The 19573-nt window shown below is 35.4% G+C and overlaps 1 protein-coding gene across 2 annotated transcripts in view; it reads left to right on the forward strand.

Annotated features, from left to right (window-relative positions):
• Positions 1 to 1088: 1088 nt before the first annotated feature.
• The window catches only part of mchr2a (melanin concentrating hormone receptor 2a), a 108484-nt gene continuing 89999 nt past the window's right edge, over positions 1089 to 19573 (forward strand). Inside the window, exons 1-2 of one of the 2 annotated variants that reach the window (XM_039747588.1) lie at positions 1089 to 1492; positions 2443 to 2669. In XM_039747588.1, the coding sequence (XP_039603522.1) occupies positions 2485 to 2669 (185 nt within the window). In that variant the 5' untranslated portion in view covers positions 1089 to 1492; positions 2443 to 2484. Of the gene's footprint in view, positions 1493 to 1706; positions 1754 to 2442; positions 2670 to 19573 lie in introns of those variants that run through there. The other variant, XM_039747589.1, reaches the window with a different exon arrangement.

Here is a 19573-nt window from a genome sequence, read left to right on the forward strand (position 1 = left end):
TGTCAAAGATGCAGTCCATATTGATTACAAGCTTTAAAATCTGCAAAAAAAAAAAAAAAAGTCTGTATAATTTTCTGCCATTTGTAGCAGATGGTCAGTAAGACAGAAAGGAAAACTGTCAATGATCACCTACTGCTTCTTAAAAATGCTCATGCTTATGCTACATGGGTTGCAAAGCTGCTATGGGAAATTGCAGAATCAAATAGATTCCATTCCCACATCCACCGTATTCTGTGTCTGAGTACTCCCTGTTATCTCTGTACTCTAACTCTAAAGGGAGATTTCCATGAGATACGCAGTATATATACAGTATATATATATATATATATACTGTATATATATATATATATGTATATATATATATATATATATATATATATATGTATATGTATATACTTACTTACTCTCTCTATATATATGTATAAAATATATATACACACATATACTATATATGAGAGATACTTGACAACTTAAAATAGAAAGAGCAGAATCTACACAAGTTTATTTATTTATCTTTTTAAGAAAAAAAGAGCTGGACTGGTTCATTTTGGGTTGCCTTTTTTAGAATTTGGAAAATCCTCTCTATTTGAAACCGAGGTTAAAAGATTTGTAATGCAGCAGCTACATGTCACCATGATACCCTTCACTCATGACAGATTGCTTAACATGAAATTGTAAAATCTTAATATGGAAAATTATAATCCAAACAAAAAAGTTTTTGTCCTTTATTCAACACCTGTATTAACAGATATAATAAATTTACTGATTTACAGTGATATAATTCACAACGCACAATATGATTAAGGCTAAAAATACTTAAAAAGCAAGAAAAATCAAGTATATTTACTTATACAAAACAATAGGATCAATTAGGTCAATTAATCCAATGACAAATACAAACAATGTTTTTAAGTCTTTTATAATGAATAGCAGGGTGTTTGCTAATATCATTCTGATCCCAATTTGTAATATAAAATGTCTCAAAGATAACCAATCACTCCAGTCGTTTTGAGCAAATACAAAAGAATACAGTCTAAATCTCTGTTAAAGAGAATGGCATTGATGCACCGACCTTGGCAAGTCATCGCTTGCACCAGATACTAGCATGTTAGCTTATTTTAACGGTGGCAGCTCTGAATCGGTTACCATCTCAGGCGGTAAAACGCCGACAGTCTTTTTTTCAGTCTCCGCTCTATTATTTATTGACAACTATTTGGGTCACAAAGGACTGAGAGCAAGCGACAAGACGCAGCAGCGGGCAAATGTAAAACCCGATGTCAGACGGTCCGGGTGATTCACTCGGGTCAGTCTCGAGCTTGCGGGCGGCTTCTCGCTGCGAGGCAGCGCTACAGCAGAAACGGCAGGCGAGTGGCATCCGTCGGACGAATACTTCCCTCACTTTCGGTAGAGTTACGGCTATAGTGTGACGGGCTGCAGGACAGTACGGAGAAAATAAAACTGCGGATCTAAACAGTCTTCGATTTCTTCATCGGTAAGTTTGTTTATGATCTGTTGTCTTTAAAGAGAACTGCGTTAATTCGGGTATAAACGTTGACCACGACAATGTAAGCAATATTCCAGAAACGGTAATAGGGATGTATGTGAATTGGATATATATATCACATACATATATCATATACATATATATATGTGTGTGTGTGTGTGTGTGTGTGTGTGTGTGTGTGTACAGTTCATCTCTAATTATATCTGGAGGAGAACTAAAACGAAGAGCGAAAGATCACGCTCCAGACAGGTGATTAATGATATTGTCAGGATTAGAGAGAATAGGGCAGAAAAATGTATATACATAGATAGCTCGAAAAAGGCAACACAAAACATAAATTAGATATATAGATTGAAAAAGACAATACAGAAAATAGATAGATAGATAGATAGATAGATAGATAGATAGATAGATAGATAGATAGATAGATAGATAGATAGAATGCAAGTCTTATTCATAACAGCATTCTGATTTCACTTAATCCTTAAAATTACTCAGTGCAAAGGACAGAATGCAAAACAAGCTGACTGACAGAAGAAACTCAGGGCTGTGATTACTTATTACTTTTCTTCCATGCCTGTTGAATGAAAAATAAGTACAATTTGAACTTAGCTTGAATCATCAGTATATCTCCTATGGAAATGGAATGGGAAGCTTTACTGCTTATGCCAATGGTGCTGTGTATATTTCAAAGCCTTTCTGTTGTTAAGGAAACAAGTCTTGGTTTCATATGTGCTTCTTTTGAACCTTTGTCTGGTTTGTATAATCAGAACCCAATTTTAAATTTATTCTTTTCCAAAAATTGGTTAACTGGAATCACAGCAGCTATACTAATGTGACTACAGAGAAGATAGTTCTATAAATTAATTTCAGATAAGTGTTTTAGTAAAAGACATCACACAAACAGAAGCACCAACTAGTACTTTATTATTTTACAGTCACTTTCAAGAGATTAAAAGAAGAAAAGGGACTTCTTTAAAATGAATGGCATTCAGTCTCTACATTGGAACATTACACAAGAGTCTTTTAATATCTCCTGGAATTCAGATGATGATTTTTATGAACTTGACATTATGGTTGAGACTGTGATCCTTCCTTCTCTTATTGGAGTCATCTGCTCAACTGGATTTGTTGGAAATATCTTCATTTTGCTGACTGTCTTAAGGTATGGTCAAAATATTTGTAAATATTTTTACAGATTTCTACATTTCTTACAAGATGCACTAGGAATACCTTAATTATAAAAATATATTATCCAGCCTAAGCAGTGTAATATAAGGAATACAACATTTTTATTACACTGTAATTTTAATACTCCTACTGTTCAGATCTGGCTGTAAAGGTGTTACATGTGGCATCATAATGAGGATTGTAGCTAATCATGCATAATGAAAATGGAAATGAAACACTGTTGCCTTTGAACAACTAATGATGGCTGGATTTAAAATGTAGCTTGCATTTTCTTTTGTGAATTTGATTCTACTATTGAAAAAAACTGGTACGGATAAACTGATATTGTAAGATAAGAATACTGTATATGGAATTGAACAGCAATTCATTTCTTTACATTAATAATAAATATTAATAGTTAAGCATTGCATAGGTAATGTTCAGTTTTGTACTTTTCCCCAAAAGAGGAAGTGTTTAAAACTGTCAATGTATTTAAGTGTTACAGTATATGCAATTAAATAAATGCTATCTATACCGTGAATTACATAAAATAGTATAGTTATACTTTCAATTGATCATTTTAAAGTTTATCATTGAAAAGCAAAATTTCAAGCCCTCAGATCAGTTAGTGTCAGGCATTGGTCAGGACTGGATACTCCTGCCACTTTTGTCTAAACCATTTTGGCATTTTTAGGCTTACCATAATTAAATTCTTTGATCATGCTGCATTTAATCATCTGTGTTATTCTGAGGTAATAAATATTTCATTAAGCTCAGGCTCTTGAAATATCAACATATACTATGTTTTATACTACATTTTAAGTAGAGGCTACTAGCAATAATTGACTTGAAAGTATTGTATTTAGTGAGCATTATGCACAGTGGTTACCTCAGCTACCTCATAATTTGAGAGTTCTGGGCTAACATCCTAACCCGTCCACTGCCTGTGTTCAAGTGTGTGTTGTTCCCATGTCTGCATTATTTGTTTTCTGGTTGTCCTCCCTTATCTCAAAGATTTGCATATCAGGTGGATTTCCCAAATTGGTTGCATAACAGTAAGTGTGGGTCTGAGTCCTGAGTCAGTGTAGGTGTGTATCCAGTGCTACCAATATAAACACTGGCTCCCTATACCCTGAATTGGATGAGTGAGCTACAAAAGAGCTATCTATAGGAATGGTGTGTTAGATAAAGAAAATTAAATGTTAAATATTGATAAAAAAAAAAGAAAAAGAAAAAAGTGTAAATAGGGTCCAGATACTTGATGAACAATTAATGGAAAAGCATCTTGCTTTTCATTGTAAACAGAGTAAATTGAGGTTTGCTAATAAATATTGAACTTGAACTAAAGAAAGAATAAACAAAGATCATCTAAACACATTCGACAAATGAGAATCTCAATAAAATAGTCGTTCTATTCTTTAAAATTTGTTTTTGGATTTCATACCTGTGATCAATCCAAAGAGTGCTGCTGGTATACAAGATACAAGCCATTGCAGATCTTTACCAACCTATAACACAAAAAGTAAAATGTCTACTTCATTTTTCAAAAGTGCAGTGAGAGTGATAGGCTTGGCCAACATATAAGAGACACTGTTATCTCCATCAAGGGTTCAATGTTCATATTCTTGCCCACTTTGTAGTCTGGATCTAGGTACAATTTTGACTTAATAACTCAGTCTGTATATAAAACAATACATTTAGATGAGATCTTTTAACCAGAAAGGATGGATAGTGTTATATTTACTGCACTCTTTAATGATCATTCTTTGAAAAGTTTAAAATGTGCTTGTTGCATTAGCCTGTTTGTTAACTGTTTGTCCTGTAACTGTAGATATAATCAACTAATAATCAGGAGTGTAGATATTGTTTGAATGTGATGCATCACAATAGCTTAATTCAAATTTGATTTAATATAACTGAAAAGTATCAGGATTGGGCATTCTTTAGCTGCTAAAATCTTGCCTGTTCGTCGTCTGTAATGAAAAATAAATATCTTAAAAATGAAGTATTTCAGATGAATACCCAAAGCAAAACTCACACAGTCATGGTGAAAGCCATAATGGAAAGTGAACCCCATTCCCTGAGAAAGTAGCACTTACTATACCACTACATCATTTTTATTTTTTTTAATTTATCATAAATTATCTTAGTTTTAAGACCAGTAACATTAAAGTTTTCTTGTTTTTTTTTCTTTTATGTATACTGGCAAAAACGGTGAGATTCTCTACCACAACAGTTCTTATTATAATGTGTTATGGTAATTTTTCTTTATACTAACATTGCTTTTTTGTGACTTATGAAAATTTAGTGGCAGTTAAGAGCACAAAGTTAGATAGACTACAAGAGGTTTAGTCTGGTGACAGCCTTGCAAATGTATACGGTACCCTGAAGTTGGATTGCGTTAGAGAAAGATGTAGGACAGACTAACATTATCCATTTTGCTATTGGTGGAACATAAGTTCTTGGCTTAAAAAGCCCCTTCAGACACTTTTATTGTCAGCTTAAGAGCCTCAATTCTCCTAATAGGGTCTCTCCTCGGACTGCCACTACTATGCCTTATCTTATAAAAATGTCAATTAACAGTCAAGTGACATCCCAGAGATGGCTCTTTAAGGTCCCATCTAAATACCAAAACTCAAAAAAAGAGCCATAACTCAACGACTGACAGCCTTGATGGTCAAAACTTTGCTCTAACAGTCAACCAATAGAATGGACCTATGTGTACCCAAGATACCAATGGCAAGGCATCTATTCCTTCCTTTAAAACCCTTTGCACACCCCAAATCTATGTTTATGTGACAGTATGGGTTGGCTCCAGCATCCTTATCACACTTGAACCTGGCACCGTTGATAGTCATGACCGGAACGAGCCAATGCAATGAGGACACTTAAAAAGCAAGACTTTGTGGTTTTTTTTTACATCGATTCACAGTTCAAACAGTGAAGTGCTTCTTCAAATATAAATATATAAATAATGCACAATAAAAACAAAGGGAGTAAAATCAACAACAAATAGATTCTTTAAAACCAAATATAACCGACCATGCAGACATTGCATTCTCTTAACTTCCATCAACCCAGTGTGTCTTTCTCCTTCCATCTTTCCTAGCTCACCCTATCGGGCCTTGCAGCCAGCTGGAGATGCTGATAGCGGCGGTCCCACTATCTGCCTCCCATTCCAACTTACTCCTTCTGCATTTTCTGGCATGCCCAAGGCCCTACTCCCTCATTCCTGCTGCCTCTGTTGGCATCTTAAAACATAAGTAACATGATAGTTAGAATTGAATACTAACCCTCACCTATTCTGTTTCTGTTCTCGGCACCCAAATGTGGCAATTGGTGCCACGGCCCACCTGCCAAGTTGTTTGCCTGCCTATGGTAAAGTCATCCCTGATGGAGGATCACAGGAATCATGGGAAAGAGGGGTCCTTTCATCGGAGCAATGTTTCAGCCGTGGAATGGCCAAATGGGGAGGCAGCTTGATGGATGAGGTCTCCAGAACTCTAAAAATATCCAAATCTTATTATGTGATATCATCTACTGTTAAATTCTGCTCCGTACTTCTAAAATTTTTATTATTATGCTGTATTAAGGATTTGTTCTGTTCTGTGTATTGTGTTGTATTGACCCCCTTCTTTTGACACCCACTGCACGCCCAACCTACCTGGAAAGGGGTCTCTCTTTGAACTGCCTTTCCCAAGGTTTCTCCCATTTTTCCCTACAAGGTTTTTTTGGGAGTTTTTCCTTGTCTTCTCAGAGAGTCAAGGCTGGGGGGCTGTCAAGAAGCAGGGCCTGTTAAAGCCCATTGCGGCACTTCCTGTGTGATTTTGGGCTATACAAAAATAAACTGTATTGTATTGTATTGTATTGTATTGTATTGTATTGTATTGTATTGTATTGTATTGTATTGTATCTTCCTCTCACACTCCTCCTTGGTGTATCTGGGATCCCTAGGAGGCTAATCAATCATCCTCAATCCTCACGGCTATTCAGAGGGTAAACAATCCACCCAAGACCACCATTCCATTCACTCTCTCATGGACCACTGACCTTTTTGCCTCCACACCATTTTGCCAGCTCACTCCCTATTCAGTCATTCTTTTCCTTTGTAATCTGACTGCTCTGCCCACTACTCCACTGGATCATCCTAGTCATGTTATCATCAGTTCCAGGTTGAAGGACATTGTAGTAGCTGGAGCAAACATCAGACCATCATGGTTTCCTTCAGCAGTTCATTGCCTTCAACCTGGCCATAACTTTTTTCTCTATGGCAGAGACCCCAGTGCCTATAAGGTGTGACTGTAACAAAGGCTAAAGCAATCCCTTTTACTCCAAAGAATCAGCAGTGGACTGGGAAAATGGAAAACACTCCATACGAGAAGTTGGATGAGGGGTTCCATTAGTTCAAAACTAGCTAAGATAGCAAGAGCACAAACAGAGGCAGACTGTACATAGAGCCACACATTTGTCTTACTGAAAATGGTAGACATGATTCTGCTTGCCACAGGTGGACCAACATGGTGAGTTTAAATCTCAGAGAAAAAGGGTGCAGTACCACTCACAACTAGAAGGTGTGGCTAAAGCAAAGGAGACAGACTTCCTAAAACAAGGAAAGAAAAGCACAATGAAAATCCTTCCAAGTGTCTGGAGAAAGCTGACCAGGAAAGGAACAAAGCATTGTTTACACCGAAACATCAGAACACCTACTTTGATTCTGAGAACTAATTATAACTTAGTAGTTAGGACAGATTCAGCTAATGTATTATAGTACTGTATTTCAGTAACCTGTTGTCCTGCTGGAGGAACTACCAGAATTAGTAATCCCTAATTTATGGGGCTTCCATTTGATCCGAAGTGCTTTCGATGGGCTATGGCATATCACTGGAAGTACTTCCTGGTCCTGAATAAAATAGCTGCTTGTCTTTATCCAGGCGAGTTGGAGTTGGTTTGGGGGGATAGAGGGAGAAGAAGAAAAGAAAGTGAGAGAGAGAGAAAGATAGAAAGGAAAGAATATCTGTGTTTATGCCACTTTTGGAGCCTTTTTGTAAGTTATTAGTGCAAATAAACCTTTTTTTATACTGGGACCTAGTCTGGGGTGTTGTAATGCCCCCTAGTGGTCACAATATATATAAATTTATTAGTCAAAAATCTATAAACGGGCTCAGAAGTGAGTTTTTCTTGCAAACAAGAACAATGGCAAGGAGCGATAAAAAAAGCAACCCATCACAAAAGAGAACTTATGGAGGAGCTGGCAAAAAAATAAAGAAGTGTTGTTTTCCAAGGTTCATGGAAGCCCCAACACTGGAGTTAGCAAGTATTCGCAAAGCGGGCATTCACTGTCACCTAGCAAGAAATCACCAGCAAACACACCACCCCCTGCCATCTGACACACTTCACAGCTGGGACAGCTGTAAGCATCATGTGCACTCTCAGGCTGCTTGGCAACAAGATCTGCAAAACATCCCTGATTGTGGGTTGCATATCGCTTGGACATTTAACGCTGGGATTCAAGGGGATGGGAAAGTGAATTTGAGATGAGCACTCCTTCCACTGCACCTGTAATGTCAGGTATGGCTGCAACTGCATGAAAACCAATCTTAGTGTCATGTAAGACATTGTAGTATTGTTATTATTAACTATTTATTTATTTTTTTAAATTACTAATTTGGCTGACACCTATATACAAGGTGACTTGGCAACATTTTGGATACATTTGGTTAAGTTTATTTCCTTTTTTCAGTTGGAGCATAGGTAGGTGAGGTGAGTTACATATGTTAATACATTGTCAGTAGCAGGATTTGAGTCCACAACCTCAGAGTTTGTTACGTGCATGGCAAAATAGTAATCTGTTCATTACATGCACAGATTTGGACATAGCAACCTTGCACAGTCAGGAGAAATTTACCAGTGGCACAGCAACAGAGAACCATCAGCAGTGGGAACTCAGACAAATTCTGGTGTGTTCCTCTTTCAGATTTATCCTGCACCAGACCAAGGAGGTTTATTATTTCACCCTTGTATTTGCTGTGTTTCTCTATCAATTGTTAATTACGAAAATGATTCAAGGGGTTCATGTCCACATGTAGATCTACGATTTAGATTCTTGGGCGGTGCTGTTTCAAATGGCATATCCAGGTGAGTTGTCCACTTCTCTGGACACATGCCATTGTCATTGCTGGTACTAAGGGGCGATTCAATTTCCCACTAAAAAGGATGTGACTGATTACATAACAAGTTTGATTAGTTAAATTATCAAAGCTATAAAGAGCTCATTTTGCACTAATTTATAACCTACATTATCATTTTATATTTATATTGCAACATTAATTTAATAATAATAATAATATTACATTGTACAAGAGTGTCAGTGTGTTTTTTGTGATCTACTTAGGGCAACCTCCCTCTCTGTGGAAGAATCACAGGCAAAAGCCAAATAAAGAATTATGTAAAAAATAACAAGTGGCTTGGTCACTCGTTTATTTATAAGTGAGATTAAGTACTACTTTAGTTTTGAAGGGTTTCAGGAAACACCCAATAATTACTGAACAATCTTAACTACGGGATAATGAAGTACTTAGTGTTATGAATCTTTTAGGTAGTGCACCCCAGATTTCTTCATTTTTTGATGTCCCAGCTGGAAAGTAAAACAGAGATCCCTTCTTTTTGTACATTAAATTGATTTACCTGGTTGAACATCTTGTTGATTGTTTTAATTTGTTACCAGTATTAGCAAAAGCTAAAGTGATAATTCATTGAGTGGCCATACAGTAGTTAATTACAAAACTGTAAACACATAAAGAAGAGCAGGTAGAAAGCTTAAACAACCTCAGGGTGCTTTGTGAAGCTGTGTGTCTTCATGAGAACAGTGATAATGATGATTTTGAAATTAATTCTCAATAAGACCATAATTCACCACTTTATAAAATGTAAATGGTACATTAAATAGTGTACTTGTCACTGCAAGGTGGATATAAAGGTGTTTTGAAACTTATTTTTTCCTATGTACAGTATACTAATGAAATAAAGGAAGTGTAATCTGTTTCCCAGTTAACTTTCCTTGTACATAATAAAATTAATACAAACATTTGTTATACTGTGCAAATATTCATCCGTCCATTTTAAACCTACCGCTTTCCTCTATAAAGTTATAGGAGCCATATTCAGTATCAGTTACCTCTACATTCATCATAAATGTAGAAGACTACTTTAATATGAGAATGCTGAAATAAATAAGAAATGGTTATAAACATTGTACTCTATAAATACATCAATTTTTTAATGCATCAAATTGTTGAAATGTATAATTCACAAAAATAATTTATTATAAATCCAAAACTTTAAACCACTTTCAGAGATCACCCTAAATCAATTTTTGCATTACTCATTAGCCTGTAAAAAATGCATTTTAATGGAGGCTATGCACACTACAGTATGTTAAATTGGCTGGCAACTAGGACATCATGATCCTATACATATGCTTATTTAATTGTTGATACTTTGTTTTCTTCTGTGTCTCTGGGATGAATTTTAATATTTAATAAAAGTTTGGGACTGTAAGTTTATTATAGTAAGTATGATATTTTTAATAAACACCATTACACCATTTCTGTTCATCGTGGGAGCTGATTCAAAGTCTTTGTATTCTGTAGTGTCAGATTCAATGTCGACAGAATCTTATGGTAATTCAGCTTGGTAAGAAAATTCATTTTCAAATCTGGAATACTTTTCATAAATGCAACATGACTGGAAAATAATGGACTTGTTTTGTATAATATAAATTGTCTAAGTTTAATTTGAAGGGCAAGTATGGCAGCCAGCTGTGGTTATTATTTTACATGTTTAGTCATTTTTTTATTTTTCTGTGCATGTTGTGAATAATGTTATAACATTAATAATTATTAACTTTTAGTGACTTTTAATTGCCATATTGGAACGTAATACTAAACTGTTTTAAAGTATAACATAACAAAAGCTCAATATGTTGACTGGGTGGTGACTTTGGCTAAAGGATCTGGGCTGGTAACTTAAAGGTTGCAGTTTCGAATCCTGAGAGTGACAGAAAGAACGCTACTCTGTTGGGCCTTTGAGCAAGGCCCTTTACCTGCAATTGCTTTAGGAGCTTTTTACAAATAGCTGACTCTGCTTCTGACACCTAAAACTCTGAGTGCATCTATGGAGAAAAAGTTGAGGTAAGCAAAAAATGACAAAATCCTAATACAAGAAATTGTAAATGGTGAATAAAGGATTAAAACCCACTAAAAATAAATGAATAAAAATGATTTGTTAGTCTCTAAATTCTGCTCCATTGTAATTTAGGCAGAGGTCGCAATCTTGTTAGAACTGCTGCTCAGGTTGCTCATAATACTTTCTTCTAAAGTAACATAACATTATCAAGTCTAGTTCAGGATCATATGCATCTGGGTTCCATCCCAGCATTATAGCATGTATGTATAACATGTGCTGGTTAAAGTATACTATGATATAATGATGGATCTTTAGCCTTGATTTAAAAGATAAGACCAATGGGGCTTCTTTAATATTAGAGTTAGAATCAACCCAAAAGACAACTGGAAACAAATGCAGTGATTTAAGAACTGGACCTACTGTATGTGGTTCTATGTCTTTTTTCTTCTTGCCAATTTGTTAACTGTACACAAATTAGTGAACAATTGGAATAAAATATTAGAATTTCTTTGGAGAGTGTGAGAATTGCAGGAAGTCAATTAAGGATAGTTTTGTAGTTCAGGGTTTGTTTCACATTTACCGTTTTCACAAATGATATTTGATAAAATGTTTGCCATCCCCTGCCTGTTTTTGCTGATTCTGCCAAGTGTGTTAAATGTAGCTTCTTCTACTCACTGTAAGTAATAAATATCATGTTAGCTTGCTTTTATATAATGGATAGATCTGATATTACACCAACTAATAGTGAAATTAGTGAAACGAGTGATGAAGTCTGAATTCACTTGCCAACATTAGATGTCACATAACTGGACATATGTGGCAAACAGTTTCATAAGGACCAATTTAATTTGGTACAAAATTCTTAGTCAGCACCTGCATAAATTCTCTTTGAATAACCAGACTCATTGGCCTACTCCGTATTTGGATTGCCTGCAACAATTCTAATCTGTGAATGTCTTATTCTGGAAGTCTTTTTTAACATCTTTTAATTATCAACATACTGTAACTTACATTTCTGTCTCATTTGGTGAACAGTACAACTTACTTCTTGTATCACGACAGGCATTGTGGTTAAAGATAAAATGGTAGGTAGAAGAAATACTGATAAAACTTCATTCAGTCATGATTCTTATATATTCTGTCCAGAGCAAATTATGTTCACGTAAAACCAGGTACATAGAAAATGACATATTGCTTTTTTATTGGTTATTCTTCTGAATCTGACTGACAGATTAGCATTTGTGTGCCTTATGAAATAGTGTTATTGGTGCAAAAGCTGACTACAAATAAATTAGCAGTAAGCATTACTCAACATTACTCTTTCTTCAAATGATTATTATAGGCAGGAGATAGGAGAATCTCTCATCTCTTTCACCCCTGCCAGATTAATAATCAGCTCCTTGCTGATATTATGGTAGCACTGGGATTTAAGCCTGTCATGGGCACACCTATCCAAATCCAAAACTACTGTGTTTTCGGGAATTCCCTTAAAAATACTTTGCTAAGCAATTAATTATTCAAAATTTGACTGGTTTATTTAACACTAAAAGAACATTTAAAGCTAACTATCAAGATAGAGACAATACCTAAGCAACAAAAATTACCCAAGCAGTGCAAGATAAAATTTACTGTAAAAAAATAAGACCAAAACCAAATCAAGAATGTACATCTGGCTCAAGAAGAAAAGGGTAACAGAAAACCTCCAAGAAGTAGTCAAAACTACAAGGAAGTGAACATTAAAAAACAAGCAAACTGAAATGTTGTGTAGCAAAACCTAATTTTTAATTCAAATCCATAAATCAAACTTGAAAGGCAATAAACACACTACTACCAGGAAATTCCATACTTAACAATATTCCGAAGCTATAGGACTTGCCTTGAAGAAGGCCATCACATTGAATAGGAGTCTCACAGGAAAGATGAATTAGCATAATGCCCCAGTAAAAAGGCACAACAAGACCTTTAAGTGCAGAATCTCAGCAGCACACCTAAGTAATTGATGATTAATAGAGCTAAAGTGATGGTTGGGGGTGGGGGGGCGTGATTAACATATGAAACAAATATTAACGGAAGGAAATGAGAACAAATAGAGACAGACAAAAAGAACATGACAGCTAAGAGACACAAGGTATATTGTAACAAACATATATCACATATTAAAGGTGCATTTTATAATGTGTGGAAGATACTGTATTTAAATATCATTTGTGTTGAATAAAAATAAAGTTTAAGCACAATTCAAAAAATCTGTTGAAAATAAATTAATTAAAAAAGCACACGCATGAGGCATATTATAGACCTTTTCTGGATCCCCAAAGTGGCCTTTGACTTATTAAATACTACCTACCATGCCCTCCCTTTCAAAGATCCAAGACGACAATGGGAAAAGGATCTCTCACTCAATATCTCAGAAAAGGAGTGGAAGGTAGCAATGCAGAGAATCTACTCGAGCTCCATATGTGCAAAGCATACAATTATTCAACTTAAAATGATATAGCGACAACATCTGTTTCGCTTAAAATTGTCCATAATGTTTCTAGGGCAAGATCCAACCTGCGAATGTTGCAATCAAGTTCCAGCCTCACTAGGCCACATGTTCTGGACCTGCTCCAAATGAGCATCATTCTGTACCAAAATCTTTTAATGCCTATCAGACTGCCTTGGTGTCACAATCCCTCCTAACCCACTAACAGCTGTATTTAGTGTACTCCCAGATGGGCTTAAAGTGGAGAAGGACAGACAAACTGTGATTACCTTTAGTGGAGGCATAAGGAGAGAGAGAGAGAGAAGACAAAGAGAGAAGAGCCAAAGTGCTGTTTTATTGATTGTGGTTGTATTTTATATTGTGCTGTGTAGGTGGGAGACTTGGGAAATGTTTCATATATTTAAAGTAAATGTGTGTTGTGCTGAACTTGTGCCTTGTGTTTGTTGTGTTGGGTGCTTGGGGAGCTGGTGCACCCCCGGTGGCCACAGGTCGTAACCTGCAAAAGTAGTGCTGATATTACTTGGTATATGTAATATTACCTGAATTCCCAGTAATATAAAAATCACGACCCAAAGACAAAACATTTTTTAAAATCTTATAGAACAAATAATACTTCTTAAAAAGTATGAGGATGAGTAGTATAGGAAGAAATGAAAATGAAATCAATTAATTTTGTAAACTTTTGTAAGCTCCTGTAATTCTGGGAAATTGGTAAATGAGGGTGATGTGTATCATCAGCGTAGCTATGAAAAGAGATGTTATAATTATAAGTGATATCTCCCAATGGGAGCATACAGATAGAAAAAAGCTTAGGTCCTAGAATAGAGCCATGAGGCATTCCATAGCAGATAACAGCAGAAGAGGTGGGAAATTTGACAATATAAATTGGAAAAGTTCAATGCTTAAAATATGAAGAGAACCAACTTGAAATCAACATTTCATACAATCAAGTTGAACTTATACAACAAATGACTAAATAAAGCTGGGAAAACGAAAATGAAAAGATATATACAAGTATATCAAAAAGATTATGTGCTTTGAAGTGCTCTAACACTAAACTAAAATTTTTTAAGTATGTAATTTTTGCCAATTAAAGTCAATAGTTGATAAAAAATTACCCTTTCTAGGATTTAAGACAGAAAGTACCAGTTATAAATGGAGCAATAATTATCTAAATAATTAATATTAATGCCTTGCTTTTTAAGCAAAGACTAAACAACAACATAAAACATGCTTGGACAGTACCAGAAAGTAAGCAAAAGTTTATAATAGACTGAAAACTAAGATCAATAATATCAAATGTATGTTTTAAAGGGTAAGTAAGAATAACATAAAAAGGAGATGATGTAAGCTTCATGCTAATTACAAGTTGTATTAATATAAGACAGAACAGGATCAAAAAGAGAGGGTGACCTGTGACATCTAATATTATCCACCTTTTATATAAATAAATTCAATTTACAATTTTGTTAGGTTTTTAAAGTGTAACAGAGTCCAGAACAGCTGACCAGGAGAAACAAGAAAGGCTAATGAGCTCTTGGGTACTCAACTAAGGAGATCCACTCTCAAGAAAATAAATCAGCATAAGCCTTTGCAAAATGCCTGGCAGTAAAAGAATTCATAGACCTTTAAAGAAAAGACCTGGTGCACTAGAAGTAGGGCATTTAAAGGGCAAAGTTATATTAAAACCAATTGGCTTATAATCAGAAGAAGAGGCATCTTCAATGCCAGCATGTGTCCCAAATGATATACATTAACTTCTCTTGGCTGTCGCGGCAACAGAATTTAGTTAAGATTCCCTCGGAGGCTTCTGGGCACTGTAGTATTTGAAGAAGTCTCTGTGGAAATAGCAGTGACCCTGAAGTGCTTACAGGAAGGCTGGGGTGGTGTCAGGAGTAATTGCAGTTCTGGATTATGTCAGAAAGCTTAAAGTCAGGAGAGAAGTTGGGACAAGGGCTTGTCTGGCAAGGAGGAAAACAACAGCAGGTTATTGTTGAAGAGAAAAAGTGCGAGGTAGGAAATAAATATGTATTTTGCATCAGAGAGACGTGAAAAGTATAGTATGGGCCTTCTGTTCTCAAAAAAAAATTCTGCTGTGCAAAATCATTAATGTTTTTAGTATTTATGCTGTCCCTTGAAAAATGGAGAAACTGGCCTGAAGGTTCAGAGTATTACTATATTTCTGATAGAAATAAAGATGGACAAATGTAGCTAAGGCTAAAGCAAAAGAATGGTTGTTAAGTATGCTGCGGGTCTTATAAGAGACACACAAAATACTATTCACCAAATCCAAAACATAATCAATTGTTCTCAAGAAGTAAGGTCTTTTCCTAGTCTAAATTAACATGCTGTCCTTTTTTTGAATTTTAATACTTTTTTTTTAGATTTTTTGATCTAAACCATAGATGCTTCAGAAAGTATTTCACCATTTTAAACAGCTACTATGCAGTAGTGTCACATACAGCTCCACTGACAGCCACATGGTAGCAGTTGGGATTTGTGTCAATGTCAATGATAACATGGCTGCAGCAATGAGACAAGATGTTTAAATCAGATGAAATAATCACATTCCAAGGGACAAGGATTTTTATTGTAGGTCAGGAAATTAAGGTACAGAAAGGGGCTAAACAATGAATAGTCAGGAAAACAGGTCAACATGCCCTGTGCCAGGGTGGCAGTTTCCTTGCCCTATCAACCTTGTGTTAGCCAGGAAAACAAGGCACACTTCCACACATTTATTTTAACACAAGTTTAAAAATCCTGTTTGAAATGACCTATCCTCTCAGCAATGCAGTGAAATATATAATGAAGTAACAGTTTCTGTTCCATCTATTACTATAAATTGCTGTGCTAACACTTAAATGTTAATTGTAATTAACCCTAAGACACTTTTAATTCTTTCAGCTACTGTAGATTTAGCTGCAAAGCTGACAATAAGCATACCCTGAAGGCTGTCAGTCTGTTTATACTTTAACTAGCAAAATACCCGCACTTCGCAGCGGAGAAGTAGTGTGTTAAAGAAGCAATGAAAAAGAAAAGGAAACATTTTGAAAATAACGTAACATGATTGTCAATGTAATTGTTTTGTCACTGTTGTGAGTGATGAGTGTTGTTGTCATATATATATATATATATATATACATATATATATACATATAAATATATATATATATATTTACACACACACATAAACATATATATATATATAACACACATACATACATACACACACATATATACACACAAATACATATATATATATATATATACATACACACACATATATAAACATATATATACATATACATACATATCTACATTTATACACACACAGCTATTTCGTATCAGTGCAATACGCTGCTTGTTAAAACGGATAACTCCCGCTCTTACGTGCAAGTCTGCATGGATATTATGAACTATCGTATTTGTTCAAGTTCTATTTAAATTTTAAATAGATGGAATTTTTATTTAGTCGACAGAAATATCTTTGGTAGGAATGGTAAAAACAGACAGGAATATTATTCGTGAATAAATCAACTCAAACCTTAAACAATTTATAATATTTTGCTCTCCATAAAAATATATTCTGTCTAAATTATACAAGTTAGAAATAAAGTAAACGTTAAAAGAACAAACATTCAAATTTCTTTACTCTTATGTAATTTTATATAGAAAATAAACTTAGATTTTAAATATCCCAAAAGATTTTGCTTTCCATAAAAATATATCCTGTCAAAATTATACAAATTCAAATATGAACATGCTGCATAACAAAACCTGGAAATATAACTAAAATGTGTTCCTTTCAGCAATAACAAATCAAATCATTCAGTTGTCTTTGCTCATATGTCATTTTAGAGCTGGACGCCTGGCATCTTTTTTTGGCAACAAGTTCGTTTATGTTTGGTGTGAGGTTCTGTGTTGTGAAGATTCTCAGGATGGATTGCAGGTGCTCATCAGTGAGGCGACTCCTGTGTGCTGTTTTGTTATTCTTTATCACTAAGAAGAGCTTCTCACACAGATATGTGCTACCAAACATGCACAAGGTTCGAGCCGCATGTAGACGGACTTTTTTTGTTCTTCAAAGTCACCAAAGCGCCGTGCAAACTCAGTGCACAGTGCGCTCAGTTTATCAGCAAAGTGCGTATTTGGGAACACCGTAGTGACGACTTGGTTTAACATTACTTGGCAACAGGGAAAGTGGGGCAAGGTGCACTGATGCATTTGTGTCTCCCATAAAAGCAGCTTCACTTGAAATCACTTTGTGATTGTGCACGGGTAAAAACGTCCGCTGAAGTGTCAGATTCTTATTTAATTATTCTGCTTTCTGTATCTTCTGCATTGCATTCAGGTTACCCTGATGTTTTGTCTCATAGTGCCGTCTTAGATTAAATTCTGTAATTACAGCCACATTAGCTCCACAAATGAGACACACGGGTTCAGTAAACATATACTCAGCCTCCCATCGGTTTTTAAAGGCTCTATTTTCAGAATCAACTTTTCTCTTCAGCATCGTGTGGGCTAGCTTCGCAATAACTTGCAGCATCATAAGCTAGACTTGATTAACGCGGTAAGTGTTCGGCAAGGCAGCTGAAGCGTTGAATTGCATTATGGGATCTGTAGTTTATTGTGTTACCAGCACTTCATATACCCGGGCCATTAATAACAATAATACAGTATATAAAATGATCTCGCGGGCCAGATATAATTACACGCTGGGCGGATGTGGCCATGCCCTTGAGTTTGACACATATGGACTAAATAGAACTTGAAAAGATATATTTTTCAAATGTGATCGCGCAATTCAGATAGAGTTGCGCACTACAGCCTGCATGCCTCAATAAGTCATCCTCCTCGCTCTTACTTTTTTACCGTTCATCTAATGAATACACTGAGTATGGCTTTACCAAAACAATCATTGATGGCGAATAAAGTATGCATTATTCGAGTATGTAGATCGGGATATATATATACACTAGCAAAATACCCGCGCTTCGCAGCGGAGAAGTAGTGTGTTAAAGAAGCAATGAAAAGAAAAGGAAACATTTTGAAAATAACGTAACCTGATTGTCAATGTAATTGTTTTGTCACTGTTGTGAGTGATGAGTGTTGTTGTCATATATATATATATATATATATATATATATATATATATTTACACACACACACAAACATATATATATACATATCTATACATATACACATATATACATACATATATATCTACATATATACACACACATATATACACACATATACATACATACACACACATATATACACACACAAATACATATATATATATATATACATACATACACACACACATATAAACATATACATACATATCTACATATATACACACACAGCTATTTCGTATCAGTGCAATACGCTGTTTGTTAAAACGGTTGACTCCCGCTCTTACGTGCAATATAAAATCAAATCATTCAGTTGTCTTTGCTCATATGTCATTTTAGAGCTGGACGCCTGGCATCTTTTTTTGGCCACAAGTTCGTTTCTGTTTGCTGTGAGGTTCTGTGTTTTGGAGATTCTCAGGATGGATTGCAGGTGCTCATCAGTGAGGCGACTCCTGTGTGCTGTTTTGTTAGTCTTTATCACTGAGAAGAGCTTCTCACACAGATATGTGCTACCAAACATGCACAAGGTTCGAGCCGCATGTAGACGGACTTTTTTTGTTCTTCAAAGTCACCAAAGCGCCGTGCAAACTCAGTGCGCAATAACTCTAGTAAGCGGTAAGTGTTCGGCAAGGCAGCTGAAGCGCTGCATTATGGGATCTGTAGTTTATTGTGTTACCAGCACTTCATATACCCGGGCCATTAATAACAATAATACAGTATATAAAATGATCTCGGGCGGATATAATTACGCCGGGCGGATGTGGCCCGCCCTTGAGTTTGACACATATGGACTAAATAGAACTTGAAAAGATATATTTTTCAAATGTGATCACGCAATTCAGATAGAGTTGACGCGCACTACAGCCTGCATGCCTCAATGAGTCATCCTTCCCTCGCTCTTACTTTTTTACCGTTCATCTAATGAATACACTGAGTATGGCTTTACCAAAACAATCATTGATGGCGAATAAAGTATCCATTATTCGAGTATGTAGATCGGTATATATATATATACATATATATATACCCGCGTATCATGGAGAAGTAGTGTGTTAAAAAGGTAGAAAAGAAAAGGGAACATTTTAAAAATAA

Source organism: Polypterus senegalus, chromosome 3 (assembly GCF_016835505.1).
Source record: "Polypterus senegalus isolate Bchr_013 chromosome 3, ASM1683550v1, whole genome shotgun sequence".
Taxonomy (NCBI): domain Eukaryota; kingdom Metazoa; phylum Chordata; class Cladistia; order Polypteriformes; family Polypteridae; genus Polypterus; species Polypterus senegalus.